This window comes from Mesoplodon bidens, assembly GCF_964165515.1.
Source record: "Mesoplodon bidens genome assembly, chromosome: 6".
NCBI lineage: Eukaryota > Metazoa > Chordata > Mammalia > Artiodactyla > Ziphiidae > Mesoplodon > Mesoplodon bidens.
In genome coordinates, this window is record NC_138162.1 from 78265604 (window position 1) to 78279301 (window position 13698).

The window sequence follows — 13698 nt, forward strand, 5'->3', positions numbered from 1 at the left end:
TCGATACTATAAGTCAGTACAGTGCCCCTGAGGATGTTTAGGACAAAGGTACAGTCAATGTGAGCAGAGCATTCCATTCATCCCACAAGTTTCGTCTCTCCTCAGTTCCTCTCTTCCATTGGCTTCTTCATCCTCTCCCCAGAACATTCTTCCATCAGTCAACCATGTGTTTTCTGCCTGCCCAAACCATCCCTATATATTGGTGATCACCCCATGAAACCACTGCTCCATCATGATTTGCATTCTGGATGCTCTTCTCTGTCATCTGTCTTTACCTTGATGGTTGTGTTTTATGTGGCACAATAAAATATTCAGGGGACGTGTCCTATTGAAATTACACTTCAGGGAGTAAGCTCGTGTCATAGTTGGGTTTTTTTTTTTTTCCTCCTGCAAGAGGAAAAGCAAGATGTGCATGGCTGTCAGCATTTGTCACATGTTTTCCACATGGAGTTTCTTGGTTTGTGCTGTTTCAAGTACAGATGTGTGCTCACGGGGCTTGGCCAAAAGGTGCGTGTTGTTTGTCTCTGCCCACAGCCGTCCCCGTGCTCAGTTGTGAAGCCGCGACTCAGACTGAGGGAAGACCAGACCTGGCTGCGGTGACCTTGAGAAGAGGGTTGAGATCCCGAGCTTCGAGATGCAGACCAAGGTCTTTAATAGATTACAAGTCTTACATGGACACCAAGCTGCTGGTGGCGAGGTTCCTGGAGCAGTCCTCCTGCAGCATGACCCCGGACATCCATGAACTTGTAGAAAACATTAAATCTGTTTTGAAGTCCGACGAGGAGCACATGGAGGAAGCCATCACAAGTGCCAGTTTTCTAGAACAGGTAGTTTTATTATTAATATCAGGCATGAATCAGATGACTTGTTTCCATAGCAGCTGAAGCGGCTTCTCCGGTTTCCTGTCGAAGGCACAGAAAGTTCATGGTCACTGTATCAAGGGGAATGGGGTTAGGAGGTCTGGGGAAGGAGAGGAGGAAGTTGCGTGCTTCCTTTTCACATGTGACTTTGCCACAGCCTTCTTGGCCCAAGAGAAGGGAAACCGATTTTTCCGAGATATGGAAGCATGCTTGGAAAAAAGAAAAGGGAGCAGCTCAGGGATGAAAGCAAGGGCTATGGGCAGTGTGGAGTACATTTAACATTCCATTTCCTAAGTTGAACGTTTCCCTTGATCTGGCATGTTTTTTCAGCCCTTCGACAATGATGGACATATGCGAATTTTAATACTGGCAAGATTCTGGGAGCCGTTCACGTTCCCATGAAATGTTTGGCAAGATTACCTAAGCTGATAGACTTAAAGGAACAAACATCTTTTCCTTTCCATTTATTAAAAAACACACGGCAATCCCCAAACAAGTAGCCTGTGAAAAGATAAAACCGGGCACGTAAATATTCCACTTGCGTGTCAGGTTTCTCATCTTTAAAGTGAAGTGTTGGACTAGGTGGTCTCTACATCCGTACCTCTGAGTGAATGGAATTTCCCTCTGATGAGAAGTGGGAATGGGCCGCAGCTTTCCTCACCCACATCTTTCAAAAGCAGCGTTTACCTTTTGGGTGTTTGCTCTGTAGCTCCATGTCTGTGGGGTGGCCATTGGAGACCTCAGTGCACAGTGGCTCACGGGTGTTACTTGGCTGTGCCTGTGGGTATTATGTGCCCATCAAATACTTCTTGAGTTGAGTTGGCCTGGTTCTCAGGGTCATTGCCAGATACTGGATCCTAGGTACGTTTTTCAGGCAGATTGAACAAATCCCCATCTCACTTTCCTTTCTGTTCCCCTTCCCACCTGCTGGCCTCTTCTTACAGAAGCCAGAAGCCAGATTCTGTCCCATCCCTCAGGGGACCATGGTGGGGGAGAACAGTCTGATTACTCGTGTGAAGAGGTACATGAACCATGGGCCCTTTTGTTGTTTACTTTCTTAAAAAGTGGTCAACCAGTAGTCCTAGGTCAGGCTCCAGTTGGTAGCCTGTGTAGGAGAGAGATTTACACGCACATGTCCCTGATCTCCTCCAGATGTCATTCCCTGCCTCCTTCCCTCTGTTTACCCCAATTGCCTGAGAAACAGAAGCAAGTATTTGGAGCTGCCAAGTTCTGGTGAGGTAAGAGCTGGAGCATCTGCAGAGCTGTTGGTCTGGACCTTCTGCAAAGTCTTGCTTGATGGAAAATAGCTTTGGGGAAAAAGAACAAGCAGTTATAGTTCAACAGATGCTATCACTATAAATGTTTGCGAGGTCTTTGTGCACAGACTGGACCAACGTTCAGGTACAGGGGTTGTGGCAGTAGACTCTGGGCCATCTGCCGGGGCTTCCAGAACTGGATCCCAGTGGTGAGGTATCATAATGCCACACCATCCCCCAGACAGAAGGAGACAGGGACAAGGGCAAGGGAGCTTTTATTTCTGACTCTACCCAGCTTTGCACATTTTCACCTTCTCTAGTGTTATTGGGATGTGTTTTTATATCCATTTTAATTTTTTACCAATATCCAAACCACTTGTCCTAACTTACCATGTAATAACAGTAGACATCTATGAATGTTGGAATTTTCTTCTTACTCAGGAAACAAAGACAGCCTTAAAGACAAATATAATAACAGAGTGTTAGAAAAATTTGATGTCCCATCTTTTGGGGGGATTAACCTTTTAATGACCTTAAAATCTCAGAATGGTGGAAACTAAACAAAAAGACATCCCAATGATTGTTCTGTGATGTTAGATGATAATAAAGCACTTGAGTTTTTCCCCACGTGCTAACAGCAATATAGGTCATACAGACATGACTGTGTAATTTTAAAAACTGTGTGTACACAGCAGTTCTCCTCTTATCAATCTCAGTTGGATTGGGGATTGCCCATTTTTGCTGTTATATGATATATTTAAAGTTATGTATGTGCTGCATTGCGAAACAGATCTAGCAGTAGAAACATTCTTAACAGCTTTTACAAATAAATTGGCCTAGTTTTTATGTTGTTTATCATGTTTTTTCCTTCATTGGAGAGCTATCAGATCAATTAGAAGCACCATTAGTTTTAGCTGACTTTTTTTTTTTTTTTTTTTTTTTTTTTTTTGCGGTAGGCGGGCCTCTCACTGTTGTGGCCTCTCCCCTTGCAGAGCACAGGCTCCGGACGCGCAGGCTCAGCAGCCATGGCTCACGGGCCTAGCCGCTCTGCGGCATGTGGGATCTTCCCAGACCGGGGCACGAACCCGTGTCCCCTGCATCGGCAGGCGGACTCTCAACCACTGCGCCACCAGGGAAGCCCTTAACTGACATTTTATAAACTTAAGCAGACCGGTGGTTATACAATTTTCAAGTATATCGGGATCACCTGAGTTCTTGTTAAAAATACGGATGCCCAAGCCCCGTTCCAGATTCCCATGTCAGAATTGCTAGCGGGGAGCAGGGAATCTACTTTTCTGACAGGCTCCCCTCCCCTCTCATGATGTGCAGACCCAGTGGGAATCACTGGCTTAGACCACAGGGAAATCGGGAAAAAAGTGATGAGAGAAGAATGTTAAATATAAAGCAGGAAATTGCAATTGACAAATAGTTAAACACGGTAGGTCTACAGCTGAAACAAGAGAAAATTGGGGGTATTTCTTAGGAACTTCAGGAAAGAGCCAACATGTTAAGAGACTTCCTGGAATTCCAAGTGGGTTCCACCTTGGGAAAACACCCTTTTTTCTTTCCCAAGGCAACTAAACTAAATATTACATGGATAAATGTAGGAGGCAGGTCTGAGGACCACATCTGGTGAAGCTTAACCTCTTTTGTCACCCTGTTTATTCTCCCAAAGATCATGGGCCCGATGCAGCCCAGCACTTCCAGGGCCCTTGTGCTGCCCTCGAGGAGACAGCCTGGCCTGCTGCACCTGCGGAGTTGCGGAGATCTGAGCACCTTTGTCCCCGCGGGGAGGCCGAGAGCCGAGAGGAGGCCCCGGCGAGCGGAGGCTGAGAGGCCACACAGCCTCATTGGCGTCATCCGAGAGACTGTCCTGTGAAGCTGCGGGGCCCGGGCTCCTGAGGAGCAGGAAGAAAGATGGGCCCTGGAGGGCACCCAGGGCCTCTGAGGGGATGGATCCCCTTCCTAACCCTGTAGTTTCCTGGCTGGGAGTAGGGGTCCCCCTCTGGGTACTCCTCAGAAAGGGGGCACTCTGGAGAACATTTATTCCCTCTCTTTGGCTCCCCTTTCTGCCGGCCAAGGGCACTCGAGGAGGAATGACAAGTTATTCCGGACCCATTTGGCTTTTGGATGTGCGGAGTTGGAGGCCGTGAATGAAGCCGCATCTCCTTCTCTGCCCAGGTCTGCCCTGCTCTGGGCGGAAACAGCTCAGGATTCTGTGCCCGCCGCACCCCTCGCGGCTCCCTTCCTCACTGAGTTCTTTACCTGGCTGGAAGGGCAGATCTGCTGGGCGGCTATTTGCTGCCAAGTGAGAGTGGCACGGAAGCAGGATGATTAACCCTGATATACTGTGATGGTCAAGCCTCATATTAGGTCACTTTCAAATCACACTCTCTTCAGGAAAAACAGGAAACTTGTTTGGTGACAGATTTTATTGAAAGACATTGAGGGAGAGGATTCTTGTTGATTCCATTTATTCATGCTTGCAAAACTAGAGACAGCTAAGGCAGAACTGAGAATAAAAGTGTTTACCTTGGACTTCCGGGTTCACTGTGCAACATTTGTTTATGCTTAGGTGGCCAGGCCTTACCTTACAATGGGTTTGGAACTTGCAACAGTGATGGCCAGGGGGTCAGGTCCGGGCAGGCCACCAAAGCAGCTTAATCTCAAAAGCACCCAAGCCCCATGGATAACAATGCATCCTTTATCCATTCAGTCAGTGCTTGGCTTCACTGAGCTGCCTTCTCGTGGGGTCATGAGCAATAAATCAGTAAAGTGATTACAGATTGAGGATTAGTGCTAAGGAGGATGGGGCCATTAGAGAGGGCTTCTTTGAGGAAATGACATTTGAACTGGACTCGACTTTGAGGGTCAGGGAAGAGTGTTCCAGGCAGAGGGAACGGCCAGTGCAAGGACCACGGTAATTGCAGCCCCGAGCGAGGGGAGAGGTGAGAGGAGCCTCTGGCTGGATTTTTCTGCTAACAGTGAGATATGATGGAAGAGTTTGCAACAGAAGAGTGCAGGTTTAATTACATTTCAGATGATCACCATGCCACGTGGTGACTAGTTTAGGTCAGGATATGGGATAAAGCGGCAGTGAGGAGCTAAACAGAGGCCGTACACTGAGAGGCTGGCTGTCCTTGTCGGGTACCGCCTGGGCTCCGGGTACTGTGCTGGGGGCTTGACAGTCTCATGTCACCCTCGCAACAGCCTAAGAGGTGGAAGCTGTGATTGTCCCCATTTTAAAGATGAGGAAAATGAGGTTCAGTAACTTGCCCAAGATCACTCGCAAGTTAAGTGCTAGAGATGCCATTCTCACCCAAGCCACCCGTCTCCAGAAAGCACTCCATTCCTTGACCTCCCAAATAGTAGCAGTTTGCCATTTCATGTTTCTGTGAGAAGATGGTTGCTGAGACTTCTAGCTTGGTTCGTGGAAGCACAGACTTCCCCAGCTCCAAGACAACAAACAAGGCCAGAGTGGGAATTGGGGTGAGGTCAGGGCACTGAGTAAAGAAGAGGGGAAAGACCAGAGGCACGGAGCTGGGGCGCCTCTGTGTTCTGGGGGAACACAGAAACTGAGGGCATCACTTGATGCCTATCAGCAGGAAGTGAAGACCTATCTCAACTTTGAAGAATTGCCCCTCAGCCTGGGGATAGTCCCATGTATTTCCATGGTCTGAAGATATTGGTGAACTCAGATAACTGACTTTTGTCTTCAAGGAATATTAAAGTAAAAAATATATATTATATAATACAATATATATTTGCCCTGGGAGGGAACTTAGAGGCCACGCAATTCATCTCCCTATTAGTTTGCTGGGTGTAATATACTTTAAAAATTATTTATTTTATTTTTATTCTCATTTATTTTTAATTTAAAATTTTTTTTAATTTTACTTTTTAATTGAAGTATAGTTGATTTACAATGTTGTGTTAATTTCAGGTGTATAGAAAAATGATTGTTATAGTTTTTTTTAAGATTTTTTTCTGTTGTGGACCATTTTTAAAGTCTTTGTTGAATCTGTTACAATATTGCTTCTGTTTTATGTTTCGGTTTTTTGGCCGTGAGGCATGTGGGATCTTAGCTCCCTGACCAGGGATTGAACCCACACCCCCTGCATTGGAAGGTGAAGTCTTAACCACTGGACTGTCAGGGAAGTCCCCTTTATTTATTCTTTTTTAGATTCTTTTCCCTTGTAGGTTATTATAAAATAGTGAGTATAGTTCCCAGTAATATACTATAAAATACGTAGGCATTAATAATGTGCTATTTATGTGTATGTATAACTGAATGTACCACGGAGGGCAGCTCTTTTGCACTTAGAGCACCTTAAGAATCCAGTCCAGACGTGGTAACAAAACATCTCAAAGGTACTTATCAAAATTACACCAGAAGGGCTTCCCTGGTGGTGTAGTGGTTGAGAGTCCGCCTGCTGATGCAGGGGACGCGGGTTCGTGCCCCGGTCTGGGAAGATCCCACTTGCCGCAGAGCAGCTGGGCCCGTGAGCCATGGCCGCTGAGCCTGCGCGTCCAGAGCCTGTGCTCCGCAACGGGAGAGGCCACAACAGTGAGAGGCCCGCGTACTGCAAAAAAAAAAAAAAAAAAAAAAAAAAAAATTACACCAGAAGGTTGACTAATTGGCATGAGAGGTGTTTGGAATACGTTTTCACTGGGGAAATAAGTGATGTTCAAGATCTTGCTAGCTAGAAACACTGGACAGTCAGTGTTACCTCTGCACCAGTGCAGAGTGAGAGGCTGGTCCCCACTTCAGGAGACTGGCATGGAGTGGACTGGCATGGAGCAGGTTACAGGCTGCTCCTCCAGAATGCTGTTGCCTCTGCCTCAACCTTTCACGCAAGTTGTGTGTCCCAGCGTCCTCAGACAGAGCAAGACTTGCCCAAGCTTACAACCTATTCCGTGCAGACTTGCCAGTGAGCATTTGTGTCTGGCTGGCAGAATTTCCCCAAGACTTGCTTTCTCTGGAATGTCCCAACGAACAGTGAGGGGTAGGGAAGGGGTCCATGGCCCCTAACTGCCTGAGGTTGCCCATATTTACCGAAAGAACCAGCATTTGCTGAACAGCCACATTTGCTGGGTCTGGTCACTCTACCCTTCAGTTTGCAGATGGGGAAACGAGGCAGAGAGCTAAATACAGAGCAGCAGCAGGAGACCAGTGCTTCCGGCTCCTGGACTAGGGCTGTTGGTGCAGGTCAGAGCTTCTCAAACTATTTGGGATGGAGAATCAGTTTTTTCCCCTCCAATCTGTCACAGACCAAAAACTTTTGTAAACTATAACAAACTGACTGAAAGCTATCTTAGCTCAAGCTGCTATAACAGCATACTGTAGAGTGGGTGGCTTAAACAACAGAATTATTTATTTCTCACAGTACTGGAAGCTGGGAAGTCCAAAGTGCTGGAAGATTCAGCATCTGGTGAGAACAGCCACCTTCCTGGCTTGCAGACAGCCACCTTTTTGCTGTGTCCTCACGTGGTAGAGAGAGAGGGCTCTGGTCTCTTCATCTTCTTAAAGGGCACTAGTCCCATCGTGGGAGCTTCACCTCATGACCTCATCTAAACCCAGTCATTTGCCAAAGGTCCCACATTCAAAAACCATCACACTGGGGATTAGGGCTTCAACATATGGATTTTGAGGGGACATAAACATTCGGTCCATAGCACTGATTTGCCAGGAAAAAGAAATAACCGTAATATAAAAAAAGACATACAAAATACAACCCACCCCAACCTTGTATTAAATAAACTTTATTTTTAAGAGCAGTTTTAGGTTCACAGCCAAACTGAGTGTTCTCATAGACCTCCTGCCCCCACACAAGCACAGTCTCCTCCACAGTCAACATCCCTCACCAGAGTTGTACATGCGTCATAATCCAGCCTACATTGATGCATCATTATCACCCCAAATCCATAGTTTACACAAGGGTTCACTCTCGGTGTTGTATATTCTGTGGGTTTTAACAAATGAATAATGACGTATCTACCATTATAATATTATACAGAATAGTTTCTCTGCCCTAAACATCCTCAGTGCTCCCCCAATTCATCCCTCCCTCCCTGCAACCCCTGGCCACCACTCGTCCTTTTACTGCCTCCATAGTTTTGCCTTTTCCAAAATGTCATATCGTTGGAACACACAGCAGAGAGCTTCTTCCAATTGACTTCTTGCACTTAGTCTATATGCATTTGTTTCCTCCGTATCTTTCAGTGGCTCAGCGGCTCATTCAACCCCCTTATTAAATTATTAGATTCAATAGTCATAATAGAACTCTACCCAGTTAACATTTCAAAACACCCTCAATCTGAACTTGCTCTTGTTAGGGACCAGGAACAAAGAGCTCTTGGCTCATGTGCAGCCCACACTTTGAGTGGTTCTGGTTGGGGTTCTCATTCTAGCCTGAGTTTCCCAGTTCTGTGTGATTCTGTGTGGACATTGATGGAGGGGGAGGGATTAATGGACTGGGAAGGGGAGGGCAGGAAGACACCCTTCCCTCTGCACCCACGTGTCTCCAAGGGTGGCTGACAGCTAAGGCTCCCCTCACAGAGAAGCCCACACCGAGAAGGCCTCAGGCTTTGGTGAATCCCTCAGGGTTAGGAAAAACTGGCAGAGGAAAGGGGCAACTGTTGCCTCCACCCAGCAGGAGAGGAATTGGGGAAGCAGAATAAAGGAATGCATCTCCACCTCCCCCCAGGCATGGCTGGATGCAGAAGAGAACAACAAAGGGTGGGCAAGGCTAGGGGCCTGAACAAGGGCATCTTTGTTTACATGGTTTTCATCTCTGGGGTTCTGCAAGGGAAGCCAAATCTGGGGCAAGAATGTACCACATTTCTTCCATTTCTCTCTCTCTGCAGGAGCTTTCATCCTCTCATTCATTCAGCTGGTATTTATTGAGCTACGGAGTAGCAAGCAGTGAGCCAGGTGCTGAGAGAATGCTGAGTGGTGAGAGGGGGACAGACCACAATTATAATAATAAACGCAAAGTTACATTTCTCTTGCCTGCTTCTGATAGCTCTGAGGGACTGTTCCAAAGAGGTAAGGTAGGGGCCAGGATATATACAAGTTTTTGTTGAAAAAAACATGTAGTACAACATCAAAAGATTACTACGGGGACTTCCGGGGAAGATGGCGGAAGAGTAAGACGCGGAGATCACCTTCCTCCCCACAGATACACCAGAAATACAGCTACACGTGGAACAACTCCTACAGAACACCTACTGAACGCTGGCAGAAGACCTCAGACCTCCCAAAAGGCAAGAAACTCCCCACGTACTTGGGTAGGGCAAAAGAAAAAAGAAAAAACAGAGACAAAAGAATAGGGATGGGACCTGCACCAGTGGAAGGGAGCCGTGAAGGAGGAAAGGTTTCCACACACTAGGAGCCCCTTCGCGGGCGGAGACTGCGGGTGGCGGGTGGCGGGTGGGGGGGCGGGGTGAAGCTTCGGAGCCGCGGAGGAGAGCGCAGCAACAGGGGTGCGGAGTGCAAAGCGGAGAGATTCCCGCATAGAGGATCGGTGCCGACCGGCACTCACCAGCCCGAGAGGCTTGTCTGCTCGCCCGCCGCGGCGGGCGGGGCTGGGAGCTGAGGCTCGGGCTTCGGTCGGAGCGCAGGGAGAGGACTAGGGTTGGCGGCGTGAACACAGTCTGCAGGGGTTGAGTGCACCACGGCTAGACGGGACGGAGTCCGGGGAAGTCTGGACCTGCCGAAGAGGCAAGAGACTTTTTCTTCCCTCTTTGTTTCCTGGTGCTCGAGGAGAGGGGATTAAGAGCGCTGCTTAAAGGTGCTCCAGAGACGGGTGCGAGCTGCGGCTAAAAGCGCGGAGCCCAGAGACGGGAGTGGCACGCTGGGGCTGCTGCTGCCACCGGCAAGAGGCCTGTGTGCGAGCGCAGGTCACTGTCCACGCCCCCCTTCCAGGGAGCCTGTGCAGCCTGTCACTGCCGGGGTCCCGGGATCCAGGGATGGTTTCCCCGGGAGAGCGCTCGGCGCGCCTCGGGCTGGTGCAACGTCACGATGCCCTCTGCCGCCGCAGGCTTGCCCCGCCTCTGTACCCCTCCCTCCCCGCGGCCTGAGTGAGCCAGAGCCCCCGAAGCGGCTGCTCCTTTAACCCCGTCCTGTCTGAGGGAAGAACAGACGCCCTCCGGCGACCTACATGCAGAGGCGGGGCCAAATCCAAAGCTGAGACCCGGGAGCTGTGCGAACAAAGAAGAGAAAGGGAAATCTCTCCCAGCAGCCTCGGAAGCAGCGGATTAAATCTCCACAATCATCTTGATGTACCCTGCATCTGTGGAATACATGAATAGACAAAGAATCATCCCAAATTGAGGAGGTGGACTTTGAGAGCAAGATTTGATTTTTTCCCCTTTTCCTCTTTTTCTGAGTGTGTATGTTTATGCTTCTGTGTGAGATTTTGTCTGTATAGCTTTGCTTCCACCATTTGTCCCAGGGTTCTATCCGTCCGTTTATTTTATTTTATTTTTTTCTTAGTAATTATTTTTTATTTTAATAACTTTATTATATTTTATCATACTTTATTTTATTTTACTTTATCTTCTTTCTTTTTTCCTTCCTTCCTTCCCTCCTTCTTCCCTCCCTCCCCCTTTCTTTCTTTCTTTCTTTCTTTCTTTCTTTCTTTCTTTCTTTCTTTCTTCTTCTACTAATTCTTTCTTTCTACTTTTTCTCCTTTTCATTCTGAGCCGTGTGGATGAATGGCTCTTGGTGCTGCAGCCAGGAGTCAGTGCTGTGCCTCTGAGGTGGGAGAGCCAACTTCAGGACACTGGTCCACAAGAGAACCCCCCAGCTCCACATAATATCAAACGGCAAAAATCTCCCAGAGATCTCCATCTCAACACCAGCACCCAGCTTCACTCAACAACCAGCAAGCTACAGTGCTGGACACCCTATGCCAAACAACTAGCAAGACAGGAACACAACCCCACCCATTAGCAGAGAGGCTGCCTAAAATCATAAAAAGTCCACAGACACCCCAAAACACACCACCAGACATGGACCTGCCCACCAGAAAGACAAGATCCAACCTCATCCACCAGAACACAGGCACTAGTCCCCTCCACCAGGAAGCCTACACAACCCACTGAACCAAACTTAGCCACTGGGGACAGACACCAAAAACGGGAACTACGAACCTGCAGCCTGCAAAAAGGAGACCCCAAACACAGTAAGATAAGCAAAATGAGAAGACAGAGAAACACACAGAAGATGAAGGAGCAAGGTAAAAACCCACCAGACCTAACAAATGAAGAGGAAATAGGCAGTCTACCTGAAAAAGAATTCAGAATAATGATAGTAAGGATGATCCAAAATCTTGGAAATATAATAGACAAAATGCAAGAAACATTTAACAAGGACATAGAAGAACTAAAGATGAAACAAGCAATGATGAACAACACAATAAATGAAATTAAAAATACTCTAGATGGGATCAATAGCAGAATAACTGAGGCAGAAGAACGGATAAGTGACGTGGAAGATAAACTAGCGGAAGTAACTACTGCAGAGCAGAATAAAGAAAAAAGAATGAAAGAACTGAGGAGAGTCTCAGAGACCTCTGGAACAACGTTAAATGCACCAACATTTGAATTATAGGGGTTCCAGAAGAAGAAGAGAAAAAGAAAGGGACTGCGAAAATATTTGAAGAGATTATAGTTGAAAACTTCCCTAATATGGGAAAGGAAATAGTTAAACAAGTCCAGGAGACACAGAGAGTCCCATACAGAATAAATCCAAGGAGAAATACGCCAAGACACATATTAATCAAACTGTCAAAAATTAAACACAAAGAAAATATATTAAAAGCAGCAAGGGAAAAACAACAAATATCACACAAGGGAATCCCCATCAGGTTAACAGCTGATCTTTCAGCAGAAAATCTGCAAGCCAAAAGGGACTGGCAGGACATATTTAAAGTGATGAAGGAGAAAAACCTGCAACCAAGATTACTCTACCCAGCAAGGATCTCATTCAGATTTGATGGAGAAATTAAAACTTTTACAGACAAGCAAAAGCTGAGAGAGTTCAGCACCACCAAACCAGCTTTATAACAAATGCTAAAGGAACTTCTCTAGGCAAGAAACACAACAGAAGGAAAATACCTACAATAACGAACCCAAAACAATTAAGAAAATGGGAATAGGAAAATACATATTGATACTTACCTTAAATGTAAATGGACTAAATGCTCCCACCAAAAGACACAGACTGGCTGAACGGATACAAAAAAAAGACCCATATATATGCTGTCTACAAGAGACCTACTTCAGACCTAGAGACACATACAGACTGAAAGTAAGGGGATGGAAAAAGATATTCCATGCAAATGGAAACCAAAAGAAAGCTGGAGTAACAATTCTTATATCAGACAAAATAGACTTTATAATAAAAACTATTAGAAGAGACAAAGAAGAACACTACATAATGATCAAGGGATCGATCCAAGAAGAAGATATAACAATTGTAAATATCTATGCACCCAACATAAGAGCACCTCAATACATAAGGCAAATACTAACAGCCATAAAAGGGGAAATCGACAGTAACACATTCATAGTAGGGAACTTTAACACCCCACTTTCACCAATGGACAGATCATCCAAAATGAAAATAAATAAGGAAACACAAGCTTTAAATGATACATTAAACAAGATGGACTTAATTGATATTTATAGGATATTCCATCCAAAAACAACAGAATACACATTTTTCTCAAGTGCTCATGGAACATTCTCCAGGATAGATCATATCTTGGGTCACAAATCAAGCCTTGGTAAATTTAAGAAAATTGAAATTGTATCAAGTATCTTTTCCGACCACAACACTATGAGACTAGATATCAATTACAGGAAAAGATCTGTAAAAAATACAAACACATGGAGGCTAAACAGTACACTACTTAATAACGAAGTGATCACTGAAGAAATCAAAGAGGAAATAAAAAATATACCTAGAAACAAACGACAGTGGAGACACAACGACCCAAAACCTATGGGATGCAGCAAAAGCAGTTCTAAGAGGGAAGTATATAGCAATACAATCCCACCTTAAGAAACAGGAAACATCTTGAATAAACATCCTGACCTTGCACCTAAAGCAATTAGAGAAAGAAGAACAAAAGTCCCCCAAAGTTAGCAGAAGGAAAGAAATCATAAAAATCAGATCAGAAATAAATGAAAAAGAAATGAAGGAAACGATAGCAAAGATCAATAAAACTAAAAGCTGATTCTTTGAGAAGATAAACAAAATTGATAAGCCATTAGCCAGACTCATCAAGAAAAAAAGGGAGAAGACTCAAATCAATAGAAGTAGAAATGAAAAAGGAGAAGTAACAACTGACACTGCAGAAATACAAAAGATCATGAGAGATTACCATAAGCAACTCTATGCCAATAAAATGGACAACCTGGAAGAAATGGACAAATTCTTAGAAATGCACAACCTGCCAAGACTGAATCAGGAAGAAATAGAAAATATGAACAGACCAATCACAAGCACTGAAATTGAAACTGTGATTAAAAATCTTCTAACAAACAAAAGCCCAAGACCAGATGGCTTCACA

The 13698-nt window shown here is 45.7% G+C and overlaps 1 protein-coding gene across 2 annotated transcripts in view; it reads left to right on the forward strand.

Annotated features, from left to right (window-relative positions):
- ENTREP1 (endosomal transmembrane epsin interactor 1) overlaps positions 1-4654 on the forward strand; it is a 61647-nt gene extending 56993 nt beyond the window's left edge. For both annotated transcript variants that reach the window (XM_081238178.1, XM_081238179.1), the window contains 2 exons: positions 535-827; positions 3792-4654. In XM_081238178.1, the coding sequence (XP_081094304.1) occupies positions 535-827; positions 3792-3995 (497 nt within the window). In that variant the 3' untranslated portion in view covers positions 3996-4654. The remainder of the gene's footprint in view (positions 1-534; positions 828-3791) is intronic.
- Positions 4655-13698: the final 9044 nt, after the last annotated feature.